This window comes from Bacillus rossius, chromosome 6, assembly GCF_032445375.1.
Source record: "Bacillus rossius redtenbacheri isolate Brsri chromosome 6, Brsri_v3, whole genome shotgun sequence".
NCBI classification, from domain to species: domain Eukaryota; kingdom Metazoa; phylum Arthropoda; class Insecta; order Phasmatodea; family Bacillidae; genus Bacillus; species Bacillus rossius.
Genome location: NC_086334.1, coordinates 47,755,662 through 47,779,104, shown reverse-complemented (window position 1 = coordinate 47,779,104; position 23,443 = coordinate 47,755,662). Strand labels below are relative to the sequence as shown.

Sequence of the window (23,443 nt, the reverse complement as noted above, 5' to 3'; positions counted from 1 at the left end):
TGGTTTTGTCTAGCTGAACTGAACCCTCTCGTATTACTTGTCCCAAAAACTTAAGTGTGTTCATTAGAAGCTGGCATTTTGCTTTCTTGAGAGTAATTCAATTCACCAATAACTTATTGAGTACTGCTGTTATCCGTCAGTCATGTTCTTCAGCTGTACGGCCACCAATCTGTATCTCATCCAAATTGCTGTTGACATGCCTGTCATTGCTGCATCAGACACTGGTAGTGCTCAAGGCTTGAATTTAATCCAAATATTTGTTGATTAAAACAACTTTGTCCAAATATGGTGAGTTGTGCACTAGCTTGTTAGTGAAATCTGCCGAAAACCATTGGCAAAATCCAAAGCTGTAAAACCATTCAGAATCTTCTAATTGCGCAGTTTTTGAAGCTTTTGTGAATTGGTTAGTTTCTGGAAGTATATGCAAATCATTACGGAATGAACCGTTCTTCTTCGGAACCAGCACACCATTAGTGCATGTCAATCGGTTCACTCCTGGACTGTTTTCATCACTCCCATCAGCCACCATTCTATCAATGTCCTCCTTCACTTTGCTTCGCAGTGTTGGTGGTACAAGTCATAGCGCCACCACAGCATTTGGGGGGGGGGGGGGGGGTTCCTCTTCTTGAAGTTGAATATGGTACTGATTTTTAAACTTTACCAGATCTTCAATGACACAGGCAAACTTATTGACAAATATGTGCTCTTTTTTTTGTTTCTTAACTAGTTGTTAAATGGAAAACAAAAATTGCTTTTATGGTAGGGTAGCCCAGCCCAGTAATGGAATTTGTTACCCTATAACCACTAAAGTTTTTCTGTGTAATTATTCTCGCCTGTATACCGTAATGTTTCGTTGGTATTACTCACCAATTCAATAGTAATTTTTCCTGTTCCTGTTTCTTTTCTGTTGGTTTAACAACTAGGTTTATATTAGAAGAAAGATGCTCACTGAGCACTGTAACATCTGTGCCTGCATTGATTTTAAACAATATTTTTTTTTCAGGAGCTTTAGTTTGACATTTGTAAGATACAGAAAATTTTTATTACCACCTCCCATGTAATAACTTGATGAGATGCTTGTGGCTCTTGGGTTGTTGTGGAGGTTTGACTATCTTTTTGTTCTACATATAACTCTTGTACTAAACTAAAACACAGACATTAACACCAATAACAATAATAAACAAGGCCAATTACAGAAACAAGGACATGACATATAGAATATTATATACAAAGTCTACTTAACCACAATACGTGTAAAATATACTGATATTATATTAAAATTAAATAAGGGATAGCAAATTCTTTTTTACACTATCTGTTTATAAAGTGAAAAAAACAAAAAAAAACAACAACATAACTGTCAAATTATTAAAATGTGTTATGAATCTGTTCAAAATGTCCTACCGTATTTACCAGAATAAGCAGTGCCCTGAAATAAGCTTCGCATCCCTAATAAACCTATTAACAAGTTTACCGTGATGCTAGGAAATACGTAATTGTCATGAATGTAAAATAGTTACCACCTGCAGCTGTTTATTTACTGCGTTGAAGCGCAATTGACTTCTTGGCAACATACTTTTCAAATTAATGCTTTGTTACAAAGATTGTAAACAAAATAAATTGGGGAATTGCTGAAGAAACACACACAAACACATTTTCAAATTTTTTTTGCAATACCACCATCACTCAAACACGTATCTAATTTTTATCTTCGGTCGGGTATATGACTTTCTGCGACAACATACTAATTTTTTACTGCCACATGTATTTCCACTTCTGGAGCATTTTGAATCATTTTAGGTTTTATTTGCAACCGTAGAAGCTCAAAACAGCAAACCTTTAATGAAATTACAGTATCTTTTTCACAAAAACACACTTATAAACCACATGTAAGATGTCTGTCATCCATTAAGCATTACACAGGTTAACAAACCTTGAAGCTGGATGGAACTTGTGCTATGCAGCATTTTAAAGTCTTGAATAAGGCACACATATTGTTTTTTAAACACCTATTTTATGAAAAATTGTGTGTGGTTTATTTGAGTACATACAGTAATTATTGTTTAAAGTTCATAATAAAGTTTGTTGATGACTGTCGAAAGGTGGAACTTTAATGCCAGTGGTTTAAAGTATAAAGTATATAGTTGTAGTTCAAGTTATATTTATAGCAGTTAAGAATAAATATTGCTGCTAGTATTTCTCGTTTTAAAGAGAACTAAGAAGTGTAACTCTACATTATTTGACTTTTTTTAACTTTATAAAGTTAAAAAGTTTGTGACTATAAGTTTTATTAATGTTTTTCCAAATAGTAGAGCCATATATTAGTTAAGATCTACGTAAGCTATTTAGATTAATTATGGAATCTATTTAAATAAATTAGTTTATGTAATTTATTTAAAAGGAGCAAAGGCTCTATTAGTATTTGATGTAAGTAATTCAATGTTATGATGAAAATGTAAATAAAAATCAAGTGAGGAACTCAGTATTAAAAATTTATGGGGATTTCATAATTCTTTTGATATACTATTTTATATACTAAATATTCTGGGATGCATTTTCATAGAGGTTGTCGTGATTAGGGTCTTTACGGTGATGAGAGATGGTAGGCGCCACCACATGGAAGGGCACATGGACCCGGCTGAGACCCGCTTCAGGGCGTAACGTTGCCCATGTGAGGCAAGATTCGACCCTCAGTTGCTACACGTAATTCGATCAGACCTGGCCCGCTCTCAGCGTCGGGCACGCTTATACTATATTAATGAATCGTGGGCTCTCAAGGCGTACCACACGCCTTCTCACGGTGGATAGGTCGCCACGTGGTCGGTAAAAGAAAAGAAGTAAGGTAGTTTCATACTTCAGGTATTTAATGTATGTATACACGTGCTCCCATACACAGCTTCGAGATGATACAGTTCAAAGGCCCAAGGCACTCAATTGATTTAGGGTAGTAAGACCCACGCACATGGCTGCACAAAGTAATTACGTAGTATGTGTTTAAAAGGAGTCTCGTTAAGAGCTAAGAAAGATTTAATAAAGCAGTCCCTCGACCGAGGCAAGCCCCGGGGATAACGCGAAATTGATTGATAATTGATTAAAGATAAAGCAGACCTACGGCTCAGAGTACAAAGGGTGAAGTCCGGGGTGCGGGAGGCTGCGTCTTACCTCGGTCATTGGCGGCGGAGAACTGGCTGAGCGCTGGGCTCTCTTGGAACATCATGGCGCCTTCCCGCTAGACTAGATTACAGCTACGCTCTTATGATTAAGTGCCTTGAAATCTTACGTAGGACAAATACAAAAACCCTTTTATAATAATTATGGCACACTCTCCCACGTCTCTGCTATCACTAAACAAACAGTTATTAATTTATTAGATTAAAATAAAGGCCGACTTTGGCTTACGTTCGGGTCTACTCGGGTCCGTCCAGCAACGTCTTTATATTAAACAAATAAAATTATATATTGAACCAAAAACAAAACCCCGCCCATCAGTGGTGACACAAATTCACTGGAAAAAAATAAAAGATTAACAATATATTTACTATAAATTTAAGGGGACACAGCACTGCCGCTACAGCGCCCTCTTGTGGTAGTTTGTGGCGCGCTATTCAAACACACGACTACATAGTTTCGTGACGGTACGAATGCCAGTGAGAGAAGTGGGATGTTGGCGAGGGGAAAGGAGGCATAGGCTGACCAGGCTCCTGGGGTGCAGGCCCGGTTGACGTTAAGGTTATGGTAGTAGTTTTTCATGATTATAATAAACATAAGTTTAACGTTACATCACTCTACAATAGAAAAATGTAACTCTAAAGCAAGTGACAGTCATGTAAGGAAATAATTTTTCCATGTATTGTTGCATCATCTGCAATTAGAAGATTAACAGTATGGTTGAATAGGTACTTTAATTACATTATCAATGAAGATATTGAATTAAAAAGGTGACAAGGTACCTCATTGTGGAACCCTAGATACTGCAACATGTAATTCGGAATCAGAGTTATTGGTTGAAATAGAGAAACGTTTTTCCTTCAAATAACTTTAACCATTTTAAGTTTTAGCTGCTTAATCCAGATGATGCTTAATGAGATGATTTCTCAAGTAATTTTACGATGATTAACTGTCAAAGGTGTTTACTAAACTAAAATAGCAAGCTTCTATCTGACCACGTGTTATTAGTTTAAAATTAATAGGGATAAGAAATGTTACCTAGTCAATATTTTTTTGAACTATTCTACACCATGTTGACATTCTGAGAGTTTATGTTTTTAAGTTTGAAACCATGTTTTTTAATATGATTTTGTCTAAGATTTTATCAATCCTATACAAAAGTGATATAGGTCAATGATACAAAACATTTAGTTTGCTGCTTAGTGACCTTAGCTATTTTCCATTTTTGATATACACCACTGTAACTTAAGGTTTACTGTAGGAGAGAAACAGAGCATCCTTGTTTTTTAAATTTGGGAATACCATCGAAATCTATTGACACTCTAGATTTAAAGGAGTTTATTCCTGAAGTACAATTCTTTCTGTGATGATAAACATTGGACTGTAATAATTGGTTGTATCGGATCTGAAAAAATTCTGCAAGATGATTAGCATTCCTTATCTCTTTGTATCTCTTGAATTTTAAGTACTCTTTCAATTGTTATTTGTGAATGTGTGTAGTTATAAAATGACAATAATATCTAGAAAATTGCGAAAAATCAGGTATTCGAGGATATCATTGAACATTTCTAGACTTTCTTTTTGGGACATGACACATGTCAATGCTACCCTTCCTTGTCTCGCCTACATTTTCCAATATATTCTTCTTTTCTTTCCACCTGCCTTCCTTCTCTCTCCCTTCCCCCCTTTCCCCTATTCCATTGTTTTTAAACAAAGCTTTAAAATAAAAACACCAAGTGAAGACTAATTTTTAAAGATAGGTCTGTGCAATGTTAATTTTTTGAGTGGTTTCTTTTAAGAGATTTTTTTTACTTAATATATTTATGTAATACTTTCAAACAAATGCAAGCATAAACATAAATTTCTGTCTAACTTATAGTGCAATAAGCACTTCCAATGTTTCTTGTGACAAAATAAGCTCATTAGTAATGCTATGTTTTTTATTTCAGTAGGATATAAACTGAATTTAATACTTTTGATTGACACTAATATAGCAGACACACCAAGTGTGTCATAACTTTCAGTGAGTTGTGCATATGACGTATATTTTACGTGGTTTCTTGCAGCAAAGTTATTGATCACATAATGATGTTAAAATAGATAGTTTTTTTAAAAACTGAAATGATGCATGTAAGGTAAAAAAAAATGTCATTTCACTTCTGGTAATCATACGAAAGTCTGGAAATTTCAGAATTCCAGGTTTGAAGCAATGCTACATAAGTTTTAATAGAATCTAGATCTGTATACGTAAAATTCATTTACATTTTTAACTGAAAAGAAGCTGCTCAAAAGAATAGATGGTCACAAGAGGGAAAGCTCTTTATTTTACTAGTACAGTAAAGCTCTTTAATCTGACATTACTTGGTTTGGCATATTCTGAAATTCAGCATTGGTCAGTATGCTCACATTAAGTTATTTCTCAGGAATTCAGTGTCTGAAATCCCATATAAAATAGAAGAAATAGCATAAAAATTAATTGAACATATTTTAGCTACTTAGTGACTATTGAATCAGGGTAGCCATTCCACTGGGAAAATTTGGAAACCTTGAATTAGCATTGAATTGTTTTGGTGCCGGAAAATCTGCGAGAAGAGTAAACTGGTGAATTTTGAAAGCCATTGGGATTTATCTGTTGTTTAGCAAGTTGATAAGAGCTGTGAGTAAAAAAATACTCCTCATTGTGGTGCGTACAGTCTGCATCACTTTTACTATTTTTGAGTGCTGTTTACAGTTTAGTTTAAAAACTACACATCTTGCCTACAAACTGTGACACTTATACCATTTTTGAGATCTGTTTTTCTGGTGATCCCTCACAGCGGATATGAGGAATGTAACACTTGTGTTCACCAGTCGCAGTCGTGTGTTCATAGCTGTAGGACGTGTTCACGCACGGTCCTCAGCTTACTTGATCTTTCTTTCGTGTAGCATCGTTTGTAGTATCTTAGCAATATTGATTCTTCAATCTCTGCTCAATCTGAATTCTGGGGCTTTATTTTCCCTCATAATGAGCTTTTTCTCCATAACTAGAAAAAACTGACCAAATGTGTTTAGAATGTCTCTCGAGAAAACGGGATCCAGTCTGGCAAGAAGCCAGCGACAATCTAAGATGGATGTTAAGTTTGAAAATTTTGATGTAGAAGATTTAATTATTAATTAAGGTAGATTTTATTGTGCCAAGGTTAATGACTTATGAAGTGAGAATGTGATACTGAAGACTCTGCCGATGGATTCACGCTCCGAAACGGTGGATAAAGCCTATGCTCAAGCTCTTATGAAATCACAGAGTCGCGAGATGACAGAACTTGTTTCAACTCCCAATGTCTTGGGCATCAGTAGTTCGTCCCGTGACCTACATCCGACGCAGCAGGAAAAGTGCAGTGTCACGTGCACCATCAACTCCATCCAACATACTGATGAAGACGGATTCACAGTTGTGCAACGTGCTCGTAAACCTAAAAACAATGTGAACATTGGGAACAGGATTACAAAAAAAGTGCCCATGCAAGCAGGCACAAGGAACATCTCTACTCTCAAAACAGTCAGCAAACCTACACCCCCCCCCTTTCCCCCCCCCAAAAAAAACAACATTGTTTGATACTTGTTTCGATTTGTCAGTCCAGGAAAATGATATTGTAGGTTATATTTCCAATGAGCTTAACCTAATTCATGTTAAAGTAGCCAAACTTCGAAAAAAATTTTTATTTGTATGCTTCCTTTCATATTTCTGTTTTTTTAAGAGGATTTCAAAAGAATCAACAACATAGTGTTTTGGCATAGCAGGTGCTTAATTAGCCTGCTTTACAGGAAACTCCATCCTGAAGAAATTGCTGTTTATGATTCTATGTCTGTCTATGGGTAGGACTAGTCCCAAACCTATTCCAGCAAGTGTGACTGCTTCGACCTCATCCCAAGTGTCTTGAGGAGCATCATAAATTACCTCTGTGATTTCTAACCCTAAGGAGTGGGAATTACTATATAAAAATGTCAGAGGTCTAAGAACTAATTCTATTGAATTCTCTAAAAATCTTGCCAATCCTCATTATTTGTCTTACTGAAACCTGGTTTAATAAATTTAGTATAAACTTGCACTACTTTACTCACCAATTATCATCTATAGAAATGATATCAAAATAATGCGGTAGTGGTGTCTTAATAGCAGCCTCAACAAACTCAAATTTATATCTATTCAACCTATTGTTATGACCTATGTGGGGAGAACTGGGTTCTTAAGGGATAGCACAATTAAATTTTCCAATAAGTTTTATTACAGTTTTATTAATTACTAATATTTACAATACTAATAAATAATTGTAATTAAAAATGTCCGATCACCAATCACTGGCACTTAAAACTGTTTATTCGCAAGTCATTCAGTGTCTGTCAAGTTCCACAGTTCGCACTCCTCGCTGGAGCTAGGCTCGACAGTGGTTCGCCCCTCACCTCGCGCCTGTCCTCACACACACAGCCTCGCGCCACTCAGTCGCCGCACTCTCTCGATCTTGTCGCTCTGCGTTGTGCCACTTTGGAGGGGTTGGGGGGGGGGGGGGAGGGGCGTCTTTCTCACCTCCTTTGCCGATGTTGCACTTGCGGAACTCTCTGAACTGTCGCCCGGAACTCTCGTGGCACTCTCGCGTAGGCTGGCGTCACTGCTCAAGTACCTGGGGGCGCCCTTCTCGAACCAACGAGAGTGGCCTTGACGAGTCGCATCATCCCGGGCCGACCCGACACTCGAAAAGTCCAGAAAGGTCGTGTTTATTCGTGGCGCTCCGCGCGGATGCCCGTGGGATTTCCAAGGCCGCTCAGCGATAGATAACAGCACCGAGGAAGGACGACGATACGCGGGGAGCGGAGGGGAGGAGGGTGGTAGCGAATTAGCGATGACCCTTGTAATCCGGCCAGGCATGCGTGGCGTGTCTTACGTCGGTGGACGGCACATATCACTGTGCGTAACGCCAGTGGCTGTGCAGGACCGTCCATCCAGCTCTGAACCTGGCACGCGTTGTGGTCTTGTAACACTATGTACACTCTTGATTACCCTGGTGTTGAAGCCGTCTGGTAAAAATCAATTTATCACCAACTTAAGTTTTTATTCTTGGCAATGTCTATTTATTTTAAAAATCTTCAAATACATATTTTTCAATTTTGAAGCTTTAGAAGATAAATTTGCCTCACATCAATTTTTCTGGTGTTGACTGGACCGATCATCAAGCCGCCAATATTTTACATAAGCACATTAAAAACAAGGCACATCTTTTGATCAATTTTATTTCTAGTCTTGGTTTATCTCAGTAAATGAAACCCTATCATCTAAAAATCTTTTCTACTTTTTTTTTTACTTATATTTCTTAATGTCTAATAACTCAAGCCGATGAAGGACTAGTCAAAAAAGATTCAGATCATCCTGCCTTAAATATCATGTTAACATTGGATAGTTTCCCTCACTTGATTAATTCTTCCATTTTTTTTTAAGTCCTATAAAATGGGTGCTTATGATCTTGTATAATGCTACTAGAAATTAGTCTACCTTTTATAAATATCCAAGTAAAGTTTTTTTTTTCAATGACTTATTACAATTAAGCATTTTATTATGACAGTGTGTGTAGATCTTATGTCCTTATTTATAGTTTTATGTAACTTTTAATAAAAATTATCTTAGGAACACTATATAAATAAGCTTTTATTGCTTCTCCTAAACATTAAAAAATTAGTAGAAAACAAGTTTTGTAAAAATACCCCTCAATTTGTGAAGGATTTTAAAATTTATTTTAACATTAAAAAATAATATCTTATGATCAAATAAAACATAATTAAAGATAACAGTGTTTAACAAACACTTCTCTTATTCAATGTTCTCCAAGATATCACCTTTTAAGTTGTAACAGAGTGAATATTATTTATAAAATTAAATACAGATGTATAAAACACAGAATCAGTATTGGCGAGATGAATTTGAATTCAATATAAATGTAAGTTTATTATAAATATTTTGGATTTCATATCTGCTACAAATAAATGGGATGAGTTTGGTTTTATTTGGTTAATGGATATTGTCATCTATATATATAAAAAATAGAATGTTGGTATGTATGAAATTGATAAATCTGATTCTGTTTGACTGATCGTCATGAAAGTTGGCACATTGAAGTATTTTTTTATGGAGAAGGTTTTTATGCTATCAATTGTTTTGTAACTTGCCACTATATGGCGCTGCATCGCATCAACTTACAAACCGTTCAACCAATAGCCATGGGTAAACAGAAAATCATAGGTCTTAGACATACAAACAGCAATTGTGTGTCATTTCTCTATGTCCACCACATTGTCATATAGCGCTATCCATTTTGCTTTAATTCGTGGACAATATATCTCCCTATGTTCAGCCCGGACAATGCTGGGTACTGCAGCTAGTATTATGCACATAGGCATTCCAGTGGGAAAAGAAAAGAGGAGTGAAAATTTTGGGAACTTGTAATACTGACTTACTAAGTATAACTAAGAATCAGCTCATACGTGTCAAACTGTACTCAACATTTAAAATAAAAATCTTAAATAACGTAGGTATCTGTAGTTCGGTGAAATTATTTAACAATTCTAAGCCTAGTTATAACCAAAATAAATGAAAGTGTAAGTATAAAAAATGGCATAATCATAATTAAAATGAAATAGGCATGTGTTTCACAATGTTTGAATTGGCGACTTTCATGAAATGCAAAGTAATTGTAATTTCATCTACATAAAATATATCTTGTAATAGTACACTGAAAAAGGGGTTAAAAAAAGGGTACTCAATCTATACCAAAAATGAAAAAGGCTTATACATAAATACTTTACGAAATATAATTCTTAAATGGTTTGGTTATGAATTTATTCTCTCATACTCCTGAAAATTTATTACGTCTGTTTCTTTAGTAAAAATGTTTGGAATTATTCACATACTTTTCTTACAATGATAAAATAAAAATTTTTTAAAAAAAATTAAAAAAAAAAACCCTGAAACTGTGTGAGCGAAGCTGTAGGTTATTAGCTAGTTCAAAAATAAATTTTTCGCTAACATATCATCTGTATCCATAAACTACAACTAAATGATCATAGTAAATATTTAAAAAGTGTGAGATTAAATCATTTACTAGGCCTGTTTATCATATGCATATCAACTTTGAACACTATAATTTTTTTTTTGTAATCCCTTCAAAATTATTTTGACGTTCAATAATCTAGCTAAATTTCTAAAATGGTTGCAGTCCCAAACATTTATGATAAAAGAGATTTTGCTGTATGTATATGCTTACAAAATATCATTATCTAGGTAATATTTATTTTATGGGTGTGGGTTAATGGCTAACTAATTTATGCATGTTGTGATCATAAATATTGTAGATAGACCATACACAGTTTGCTTGTTTATATTTACTGCATTGTACTGTCAATTCGTAATTATACTTCACTTACTGGCTGTAATTTGGGATGGAACAAGGTTTATGTTGAAAATTTTTAATATGATAATGGGAATAGTGATTAGTTCTGGTTATCGTGGGTGTTCTCAAAAAACTTGTGGTTTCAATTTTTATAGAATACTCTTTGGAATATGTACAGCAAACAAGAATGGCATTATGATTGCCAGTGGGGAATATGGTGGATGTAACAAACCAACCCCATTTCCTGAAGTTATGAAAAAATTACAAAATATCAGTGAAGACAGCATGTTACTGTGTGAGAAGCCATGTTGCCTATGGTTACTGCTGTTGGCCCATATGTCTGTGTGTTCGTTTCAGTAGTAATGTAGATATTTTTAAATTTGCAAGACTTATTTGAAGGCCTTTAATGCAAATTGTATCAGTTCTGATCATTAATTAGTAAAAATTTGTGAAAGGAAATAAAACCAATAACATGAAAATGTCACTTTGTATTATTTAAATATTAATTTTTCTTACAGACTGATATCTTGCGAAGATAATTTGTGCTCTATAAACTAACAACCTTTACTTGATGCAAAAATAATTTTAAAAAATGATGTGCTCTGTACTTTTTAATGAGTGTGCACAAAGTGCATTTTCAGTGAAGATGGTTCTGTGATAAGACACATGATTCATATTCGAGAACACTTGGTTTCAAAGCACGGTTCAACTATCCTGATTAATTTTTTCAGTGTTTGCCCAAAATCACCCCAAGCAAAGTTCTTGGATAGTTCATTACCCTGAGCGTCTGAGCCATTGCCGATTCCTAGCCTGTGTTGATGAGTCTCTAATGACCACACTGTCAACAATTTATGAAGAGGGAAGGGGTGGGTTGTTAAACATAGGAAGGTAAGGGGTGGGTTGCCAAACGTAGGTAGTGAAGGAGTGGTTTGCTGAACTTAGGGGGAAGGGGTGGGTTACTAAACATAGAAGTAAAAGGGCATGTTGCCAAATTTAGGGTAAGGGGTGGGTTACCAAATGAAGGGGTGTGGGAGGGTGAGTAGGGTGGGTTGCCCAATGAAGGAAAAAAGGGGAGGATTGCCAAACATAGAAGCAAAGGGGTGGGTTGCTTAATGCATGTGCAGGGAGGGGAAAGTGCTACATAACTTTGACTGGTAAGCATTGTAGTGGTGAATAGGGTTCAGGCACTGATTTTCCAGACCGCTGGAGGAACGTCTGCTGCGAAGTGGTGTGTTAGTGCAGAGCAATAAATGTGCAACTGTCAAATCTCATGATTAGCCACTCCCATACTGCCCGTGACCTTGCGTAGATAACAAGTGCTGCTGGGTAATACAGCAACCGCAAAAAGCATTACAACATGCAGCACTCAAAATAAATGCTACAACATCCTTTTGCCTTAATGTTCTGACTGTGTAAACCTAAATGTTTATGGTGCTCAAACAAGGGCTGTTTTTTGAGGGGTGAAGAGGGTTTGTAGACTTAAGTTGACTTATTTTCTACAAAATGTCTGGAATTTATTGTAGCCACTAAAAACAGAATACACGTTTGAATCAGAATATTAATGTAATATTTTTCAAAACATATTTAACTATATCAAATTGTGTTCTTTCTAATGATATCTTTATTTACAAATTTTATTTCCTTATTTTTCTTATGATGTTTTTGAGAATTTGAATTATTATGTACTGTACAGTCAGTATTATATACTAATAAAACAGTAAGTTATGAATAACAAGAGTGGAGTATGTTTTCCTTCATATGGATTTTTGAAACAAAATAATTTATAAAGAATTACTACTTTATGCGTTCATAAAGGTTTTTTTTCTTATGCTCGAAAAATGTTTTTCTACCATATTTACATTAATGATTGTATTTTTTATCCGGTTCTGTGTACCCTAAATAGAAAATATTAGCTTCCCTACTTAACTTACAAATAATGTTTCTAATACATAGTATACTATTAATAAAATATTAGGTAATACTTAGCGTGCAATAATGCTACCATTTATTATTGTTTTAATAAGTGCACAAATGGTAATAAGGAAGTTCTATGGAAATATGAAGTGATTATGTTTGTACATGTCATCGTTTGTGTAAGGCAGTAAGTTAAAAAACACAATGGTTTAAAAAACACAATGTTAATGAAAATCCACTATTGATAACTGACAAAAGTTTTTAACATTGGGTCTTATATACAATATACTTAGTTTGTTTTGTGGGTCTGTTGCTCATATAAATTAGTTTCTTCATTTTAGTTTTTTTAAAAAACTTGACTCCAAAGTTTTGTTTACCTCTTTCGATTTTTATTTTGTTTAACTTGCTACAAGCACATTATTTTTTAAATTATTTATGTGCCCTGTTTTCTGCAAAATGCACATATTGGTGCTAACTCATGAGCAGCAAATGTGCGTTGAATTGACAGTAATGTCATCACTCCTGTCATGTTCAAGCGACTACCTCCCCTACATATTAGTATCACTGTGCATAGCTTTTGGTCAGTTGCACCCTTAAGAGTTAAATCGTGATATCATTTCATAAACTGGTTTTTGATCATGGTTCAACTAGGGGCTTTCCCTTCTCTCTCTCTTTCCAATTCTGATAATACATTTATTTGTCCTGAGTTCCCATGTTCGGCGGGGACCATTTCTGCCTCTCTCTTGCACTTCAAGGCAACATCTGTCTCTCTCTATCTCATGCCTGTCACATTGTATCATCATGCTTTCAGACAAAGAATGATAGCAAAACAAGTGAAGAAAGATATATTTGACTACACTGAAAACTTAACCAACCAGCCAAATAGGCAATAATATAACTTTGAGCAGCTTTAACAGTTTAAATTTCGTAAATTAACAGACATACTTACAAACATGAACTAATGAGAATGAGAGCAAAACAACACATTATCAACATACAACTACCTCTGAAACACACAATCAGCCATTATTTACCGTGAAACAGAAAATGTAACCTAGTACTGAAAATTATCATAAAAAATAGAATTATTTATGCCAATTTTTTTATATGCTAAGATGGTAAAGGCTTTCAATGCTACAGCTTGTTTTTTAAAAAAACCTATTCATATTTCAGACTTCTTGGATTTATATTTACTTCCAAATACCAATATGGGTTTTCAGTTGGTAATAAAAATCAACAGAGATAAATAACTGCTGCACGGGTTGCCATCTTGTGGCAACCACATCAACCATTTGCTCACAGAATCAGAACCAATTGTAATGAGTATGTCGTTCCAACCCACCAATAAAAATGCACTAAACATTTCTGCGACACTATAGCTGCTGGTTGCCATAGATTGAAAATATATGAATTTTGTTTCATGCGAGCAAAGATAGCATAGCTTCAGTGTGTGTTGGTGTAATGGATTGACACCTAGATAAATTCTTGGGCTAAGATCATTGGATTGCAGATCGAAGAGCAGAATGGTGCAACTGGCCATGAGAAATTTGTTTTTGCTGGCTACTTTATTGGTGAGGAAATTTAAAGCTAAAAGCACAAAGCTTTTGTAAATAAAATTTAACACGTTATCGGGAAAGGAAACTTAAGTGTATGGCAAATTTGCTAGGACATAGTATGCTGTGGAAGTTACGACATTCTTGTGTGTTCCATCTCCCATTTGGTAGTACATTTATAAGGTCATGTAAGGTGTTCTGTAGAGTGTTGAAGAGAAATCTATAAGCTCACATCTAGCAACCGGCTTTCATGAACAGCAATGATAATGGCCATATGAACTTGTTTACACATATAGTAGATGAATATGAAAAGTCATTTTTTAACTTGCAATAAATTTGTACAACCTTATCACGTTTTAAGTTGAAAAGTTTATAAAAGATGGCAAGGGAATGTCTGAGTAGACATTAAATGAATGGAAGTGAACAAATTTAAAACAAATCACACATTTTCTTTTTTGTATACCTGTTATTACATAACGGTTCAAGGTATCATACACCTCTGAAATGTGACTGGCTTAAAATTGCTGTTGCAAAAATTTGTAACGATCTGATGTAAGCTGATGCATGTTTATGTCTGTGGCAGCACAAGGTTATCTGCTAGTTATTTTCTTTTATGCTGTGCATTATTCCCACTCGTGTTTGTTTATTTTAACCAGGACTCGCTTACTTATTATAATATTTATGTTCTATCACTGAAAACTTTCTTGTAAACTGTGAAACACTGTTCTAAAGCCTATGACTGGTCTTAAATTTGACAGCTCTCAAAAGTAGTACCAGTGGTACCCATTTTCCAATTGTCACTTGCAAAGCATAACTGGGTGTTTGTGTAGGAACACTGAAAATTACATGAAGTTGTTTACAAACACTGTTGACAGAATGCAAGGGGCAGAAGGGTATGTAGGTAGACCTTTGGTACTACTTTTAAAAACTGTCAAAATTGTGACAAGTTACATGGCACAGTATATCAGGTGTGGGATGCTAGGCCAGTTTGTAATCTGTTTTATATTTATCTTTATGGTTAACATTACTTGTATATCCACTTAGAGTATATATTTTAAACTGAACACCCCCTGTATGTAAATATATTTATGTTTCATTTGTAAAAGATTCTTATATTCAAAGACAAAAAATAGTTTGATCTTTGTTTGACATAGTATGTTAGGTAGAATCACTGCTCAGTTTATTTGCTAGTTCTGACTTATTCAACTACCCTATCTGCACAGTTGGGTATTATTTTACTAAGAACATTCAAACCTACAAATTGAAATATTTTATTTGTAAAAAGTGTAATATTTCCCAGCAGAAGACTGTAACTATATTCTTTGCAACTTGGTAGTTAAAATGGGAAATCTTCATGGCATTTTGCTGTTTAGGGATACCAATTTTTTTTAAATTTTGGTCTGGTGCAATTTAGAAAAAAATTTATCTTACAACACTTGGCTCAAGCATAGGCATTTAGTATAAGATGAGGTTATACTGCTATGCTTATTGATGCATGACTTGACTGAGAACTTGATAAATAATTAATGATTTGCAATATTTCCTTGTGTCTGCACCACATTTTCTAGTGCCTAAATTCTGTTCACTCCATGTTTAAGTGACATAGAGTAGTGTAATTTTTGAATCATTATTTCCTAGTATTGCTACAGTATTTGATAATATTTTTGATGAGTGTGACTATTGCATGATAACTCATGTTTATGTAGAAATAATTGTCTGTGTTCAGCATGGTGCATGCATTATGTGGTTAACAGGACACACCTGATATCTCACGGTTGGGCCTAAACACAAGTTAGTACCAGGTATTTTATATGCCAGTGCATCACAAGGTGACTATTATCTCTACCTTTGTAGGTGAAACACTTAATATGTTGCAGCAGCCTTAAAATAGTGCCAGGGGGATTATAAAGTACTTTTTAGGTATAAAATTTGGTATAGCATTTCTGTTCTTTCCTTGTGCACAGGATTCCATTGCTGTTTTAATATTTTAATTTTCTGGTGCACTATGACTTCATTATAAACTTGGAGCCTCCATTGCCAGCAAAGTATTATATACAAAGAGAATTTAAAAGTTGCTTATTTATTAATTTATAAAATGGTTTGGTCGAGCATCAAGGAGCCAAGGGAAGTAATGATGTCACAGTCGCCACTTTTTTTCTCTCTGCAACCTGATTTTAATCCTCGCCGTATGTCCGTGTCTCTTTTCCCTCCAGTGTCGAACTGCAGAAAGCTAACCTTGAGGCCCAAAATCCCGCAAACCCCGGAGGCCCCGGCTCTTCGACTCCCGGCTCCAGCTCGAGTGGTCCCTCCTCCGCGGCCGCCTCCCCCCTCGCCAGTGCCATCCCTCTCGCCCAGCTGCTGTCCAAACCTGGTGCCCTCAACGCTCTGTCGAGCCTGAGCGCCCTGGGAGGGCTGTCGGACCTGCTGGGCGGCGGCGGGTCCTCGCCGGTCCAGACCACTGGCGTCCACCGCGCCCACAAAACCTTCACCCCCCGCCTGCGCAGCCCGGGCTCGAGCATGGGGCCCCAGGACGGAGCCAAGCTCAACAAGTCGGAGCGCAGCAAGTTCGCTCCGTACTAGCCGTCCCGTGGCCCTCGCTCCAGCGCGGGCTGTCGCCAGGCCGAAACCTCCTTAATGCTCGCTGCTCTTAACGAGGTTTCTCCTAGTTCGTAAGCTCAGCTCGTTGTGTCTTTAGACTACCTAGCCTTTTCTTTGAGAACTCCGTACGTCGGATTCACTTTTCAAGTAACCGTTTCTTTTAACGCTGCAATATATCTGCAATCTTTGGAAAAATCAGATGCTGGAATTGTAAAACACCTGTTGAACAAAGACTGCAATTAGTGAGGTTTTTTTTTCTCTAGTTTTTAAGACAATGTATTCAATTATGTTGACACACGGATGGTTACTGACGTTAACTGTGTGCTTGGATCACCGGTAAAAATATGTTATGACTACTTTATTTTGAAGTGTATTTTTTTTTATTCAATTATTTTTCATGCTTGTGATTTTTGTGTTTACTTACTCCATATATCAAAGTTTGGAAGTGATTTTTGATGTGTTAATCGTGTACAATGCTAGATATAATAGATGTTTCCTATCTTTTAATGTCGTATTACGATAAGATATTTTAAGTTTTTCGGTGTTGTAGTTTTCTTATGTTTTTTCTAGAGTTTTTTTCTCAAGTCTATTTCATTAGAATAATTTTTATTAGTCAGCAGACTTTTTTTTATAAATATGGACAGGTGAATATTGTGGAATCATATTTGGAGACACAGTGGAATTACTGTTTTATCTCCTTCATTGATTAGTAGATGTGTCTGCTTAATGTATCATTTTATATAAAAGTGTTTAATTTTTATTTTGTTATTACTGTTTTCTTGAAAAGTTTTTACAACATATCATATAAATCTTTGTGTCATACTTGAAATTACAGTCAAACATTTATATTATTTCGTGTACGTAGTTGGTTTTTGTTCAGATTTAAACATTTTGTAATTCAACATTTACAATAATGTATAGAAGTACAATAAAAGTATGTATTCAAGTAAAAATATTTTAGGTTTATTTTATTTTCTTCAAGTGAATTTGTTCATGCAACAACAAGTGGTGTGTTTTTTTTGTTAAAGAAATTGGGAACCTTTTTTGTTTGGGTTTTTCATTAAATTTTTAAAATACATGCATGTGAGCCCTTGCCACTCGGCAGTTCTTATTATTAAACTAGTATTAAAAATAGTATGGTCGTGAAATTAAAAAAAAAAAGAAATGTTTATTCCAGTTGTGCTTTTTCTGAAATTTTGATCTAAAAGTAGACTATGTATATGACTGACTTTTCTTATTTTATTTTCATTTCATCTTCTGACATGGAAGTTCATTTTTAATATATTAGTTAACCATGCAATTGAACATTTGTCTGGAAACGAAACCCTGCAAAGTTACTAGCGTGAGCCGTAATGTGCATATTTGAATTGGCGGGCTTCAAAGAACTCTCCAAACAACAATAGCCCGGCGTACTTTGTATTCTCAGAGAAGACCGCTATGTTAATGGTGTACGGGCGGGCAAAAAAAAAATTGCTGGAGAAGCAGTGCACATTTACCAACAGACTTGTACCGGATGGGAAGACATTCTCTCGACCAGCAACTGCTGGAAACTGGGAGTTTCATTCCAAGAAGGGTGATGTACACCAAACTGCATGTGGCTGTCTCTAAATGTCTGCGCCCAACTCGTCACCAGCTTGCCACGGAGCATTTGAACGCCAAGGCACTGCGATCACGCCATCTCAGCCAGTGGAGAAGCCTCCCTGAAGCCCACCAAATTAAAATTTGCGCACTACTGTTTGCACCTGTAACTTTGCAGGGTTTTGTTTATGGACATGTGTATGTCCCTTAAGAAAAATAGCCTTTTGTTGCCATTCCATGCCGTCAATTAAATTTATGCCCTGCTTGTATATTAAACTGTAAGATAAACTCTTATAAAGACTGTAGAAGTATAGTATTAACATCATCATTTAGTTTACTACAATAGGAATTATTCATAAAAAAAAATTAAATATTTTCTAGTTCATGTGTCATTTAAAAAAATATCTGCAGGACACACATACTCTTTCTCACCCGTCATAGGGAAGACACTTCATCGGTTGACAGTGTGGCTACTTTTCACACTATCAGTGAGTAACCACAGTCCCTGAACCCCACCAGAAGGAGTGTCTCTCACTTGCAACATCCTCATAAATCAAAATCACACGAATACTCTATAGCTGCTTCAGTTCCTTGACCCACTCTTACACCAAAACGGATGTGAGCAAAAATAATTATTTTTAATTAATCAAGTTTAGCAGAGCAAAAGATGTTTGAGGAGGAATAGTAGTAGGCAGTAGTAAAATTATAGAATGGAAATAATGCATATTTAATACCACCAAAAAAAGTAAAAATAAATCTTGCATACTGACTGGTATAAAATAATACAGGCAAACAATAGTTTCGGTGCCGGGGTATTTGGAGCTGATTTCATATGAATTTGATGCCCTAAATTCAAATATGTTTTGGTCCCTAGGAGGTCAAATTTCTAAGATATAACATATTAGGGAAATGTACGTTTTACGTTATTTTAGGTTAAATCCATGAATCAAATCTAAAAATTATAAACAAAATTCTTAGTATATTACACATATTATATTTTAAAAATATCTGTATTATACAAATATCATTATATTATACAAATATTATTAGTACATACATCATTGGTGGAACCAACTAGTCACTCATCACTTTGGAAGCTTCTTTTTTGTGAAATTCTTGAATATATCTTTGGAACAGTCTCTTTTTAAATAATCTGCCATCATGTGCATTTCCCATCTTCCTTGATAGCGGTCCTCCATAATTTTAATATCTTAATGAAATCTTTCACCTTGCTCCTCACTGCTGTCTCCTTTCTAAATTTTCAGGAAAACGTTCCAGGTGGCTGTGTAAATAGTGCACCTCAAAACTCATGCTGCAACCAAGGGATTTGAAATTTTTTAGCATATCGTTTACCAGTTCAACATGGTTTTCTGCATTTTGTTGGCCCAGAAAATGTCCAACAAATGCAACAAATGAAGTCCAGGATTTTTGCTCTGCTTTAATTTTTTCCATACTCAAGTAAGGTACTTTTTCCCCTATAAATGCAAAGCTTAATCAGTCCCTATCAAGAGCCTTTACAAATGGCTTCATAAGGCCCAGCTTGATATGCAGTGGAGGAAAGATGATTATCTCTCGTTCAACTAAGGGTTCGTTAATAACATTTTTCCTCCAACGACCATGTCTTCTCTCTTAGGCCACTCTTATCTAACCCATATCAGGATATTTTACAAAACTCCTTCTACTGAAACTCATTTTTTTATCAACTTCAATCTATCCTGCACGGCTAAAACCCACAAACTGATCTCAAATTTAGTTGAAGCGTTTAAATGAAGGATGGGATTCTCATCCTGGGATATCCCGTTGACGAAGTGGGGATTCCCAGCCTGGGGTATCCCTGTGATGAAGTGGCTTGAGTCAAGCAGGTGGTTTTACTTCTTTCTTCACACTTATCTCAAAAAGTAGAGCTGCTAGAAAAAAACTAATTTCATATTTGGATTAAGCACCCCAAATATAGCAAAATCCTAGGCACCTAAATTTTTTTTCCTTGTTGGCTTGTGTAATTAACCTGGTTATATGCGTACATATTAGCACTCAAATTAAAAAAAATATATTAACTTTGTGCATACAATCTCTTAAATAATTACCATGATTATTATAAAAAAAATGGTACCATTCAAAAGGATTTTCAAAACATAATGCATATTGCTTACAAAAAAATAACAATAATGGGATACACCAAATATTTAATAATTCTAATGTCGGGATTTAAATATTACGTTAAAAAGTTCCAGTTCGTATTAAGTGTGAGTATAGTCAACAATATTAGCAAAATTACTTCCGTGACTCACGTTAATCAGCTTGAAACGTGTCCTAAAAATTTAAAGCCTTATATAAAATATGTTTTAAACTCCATTGACAAGTATCCATGCTTTTCATTTAACAGGGCTTTCACTGCATTGAACATTCCTGGGAGAAATATTTGGAATTCTACTACATTTTACACCAAAACTAAAATATCCGAGACGTGTCATTCCAAAGGACTGAAGGGCAGGTTAATTCTTCGGCTGCGGACACACATGAATGGGATCGAGCCACAATTACTTGCACACAATATCATGCAAAATTACACGCCAGATGACAAAAGCTGGGCACACACCATTAAGTGTGCCATCTCTACCCGGGCACACATAGGCCCTAAGGTGTACTGAGCTTCAGGAAAAACAATGCAATTTCAAAACTACTCAAGATATCCGAGTGGGGTCTGTTTACGAAAAGCATTTAATAATTCAATTCATTGAATATCTTAACAAATTTCATATTATGCCTACTAAGGTAGTTATGCAATTATGTTTGACTTTCAAACACTATTTTTAATCACTTGCACTAATATGCGGTCGTATAAAAAATTTTTTGAACAAGGGTTTAAGGTAATATTAAGATTGTTAAAGGCAAATTCTCTAAGAAAGTTTTAAAACATTTTTTTTATATTTCAACCCTGGTTTTTATGGTAATAGTTAGTATCATCAAAAATTGGTTCAGCCAAAGGTTTTAAATAAAATTTAGGAAATTTACAATATAAATTATAATGGATTTGATATTATGTATAGGTATTAAAAAAAAAGTAGTGACGTTTTGTCTTTCTGCCCTTATTTCCATTCCTTAGTGTAATGGATTGTTATATAAAATTTACTTTAGCAACAAAAGTTTTCAAAAATATTTTAAATGTTAAATATAAACATGAATTTGATAGAGTACTTGGTAAGTAAGTTTTTTTTTTCAACCCTAGGCTTTTTAAACCTTGCAGTAATGGTTTGTATTATCAAAAATTGTTTCAGACAAAAGTTTTTATTTAAAATTATGAGATATACAAACAATGTGAATGGATTTGAAGGTATGCCTGCTAAGGGAATTACTAATTTATTATTGTATTTTAACACCTCTTTATCCACCCCATGCAGAAATAGTTGGTTTTATCAACAATTATTTCAGTCAAACGTTTTGATAATATTTATAAGGTTTACAAACAATTGGGACAGATTTGATAGTGTACCTACTAAGGGAGCTATGAATTTTTTTGTCATTCAACCTTTTTTTTATTCCATCCTTTGCAGTAATGGTTGGTCATAAAAAAATTATTATTCTAATGAATGTTATAGATAATGTAAGGTTTTTACAAACAATTTGTACAAATTTGATGTGCCTACGAAGAGAGTTAAGATTTTTTTGTCCTCTAATCCTGGATTTTTCAACCCCTTGCAGTTATGATTGGTTGTATAAAAATTTATTCATACAAAAGATTTAGGTATTACTTCTACAAGTTATAATACATTCAAACTAATGTGATATTTTCCATATTGTGGGAGTTAACAGCGATTTTTCTGTTTTTCAAAAAACCTTCCCCAATTCTACCCCTTTGGTCGGATATTGTCCAGTAACAAATTAAACAGAGATTATCTTTAATAGATTTTATGTATTAGTTTGAAAGTGCTTTATGATAAATTGTGGCAGTTGCTGTGTCCATTATGTATATAAATTGTGTAGCTGTAAGAAAATTGATTAGTCCATTGCTTGTTATCGTTTTGTGGCTATCATTGGTGTGACCAGCGTTGAATTGTGTATTCTGCTAGTATCACTGCAGTTTGAAAATTAAGTAGTATCCATACATTGGCCGCTTAGCACATTTACAATACTCAGTTCAAAGCTATGTATGCTCTTAGAACGCAGGTATGAAAAATTATAGTTTTAAGGCCTTTTCAATGTAAGTTGTTAGGAAATAAAAAGGTTCAGATAGTTATTCTTATATGTTTATCCAACAGCTTTCGTCCAGTTATTACCTAATTTTTAACTGGATTTTAAAAAAACTATGCTTTACCAAAAGTATGACATATTATTGAGGTTCTCCGTAGTAAATAATAACATTATGTGATTCCGTAAATGGGTTTCTAAATCAGTTATAATAACGGAAAATCCGTAATACTTGGAAGCATTGCTACAAACATATTTGGGGAAGCACTAAACTTTACTAATCATTTTGGTAACAGATGGTTCAGTGATATTACCCAACCATTTTTGGAGAAAAACACATTACAAGTTTTGGTCTAAAGCTCCATGAAAAGTGATCCTGATCGTTAAATAGTAGTAGCCTTAATTAGGGGTTGGGACATATTATAGTTAGATCATTATTAAGGTATTTTTAGGTTTACTTTAAGATGTTATGTATGAATATGGTCATGTTTCTCTTGTGTCTGATACTAAATCATTACAACACAGCATGTATAACTGAAACATTCTGATATCAGAACTGTTAAAATATCCTTTTTTACTAACACATTAGAGCATTTCATAACTTGACAAACATTTAAGATTTGTTTGGCATAAATAAATTAAATATTTGGTTACTTCTGCTTACGTATTATGTTCAAAATTGTTGTTTTGCTATGAATGTAGAGTACAAAATTGCAAAATTTAGTAGTGCCATACTTAATGCTTTCTTTCTACACTTCGTTACCTCTTAAATGTGTTTGGTCTATGAACATAAATAGTATTTAATTAGAGTCTGAAAATGATGTTTGAAATAAGTGAACTTGAACCATTTTTTCATAAGTCTTCACAGTCTCTGGTATATATTCATTAAATCAGTATCTGTGTTTATTTTTTTAAGAAAATACTTTTATCACATGTAAAAATATTTAGTAATGCAATTTTTTTGTGTTTGATTTTGGCAAAAAACTAACCCATTTTAAAAATAAAGAAAAAAATGTGCGTGGCCACGCTGCA

General features: G+C 34.7%; 1 protein-coding gene across 13 annotated transcripts in view; it reads left to right on the top strand.

Annotated features, from left to right (window-relative positions):
* LOC134533152 (poly(rC)-binding protein 3) overlaps window positions 1-23,443 on the top strand; it is a 162,101-nt gene that overhangs the window by 127,609 nt on the left and 11,049 nt on the right. For 2 of the 13 annotated variants that reach the window (XM_063370469.1, XM_063370468.1), the window contains exon 10: window positions 16,264-19,110. The exons of 3 other annotated variants lie outside the window; for them this stretch is intronic. In XM_063370469.1, coding sequence (XP_063226539.1) covers window positions 16,264-16,630 — 367 coding nt within the window. In that variant the 3' untranslated portion in view covers window positions 16,631-19,110. Of the gene's footprint in view, window positions 1-16,263; window positions 19,111-23,443 lie in introns of those variants that run through there. 8 more of the 13 variants (XM_063370470.1, XM_063370467.1, XM_063370476.1 and 5 more) reach the window with 6 other exon arrangements.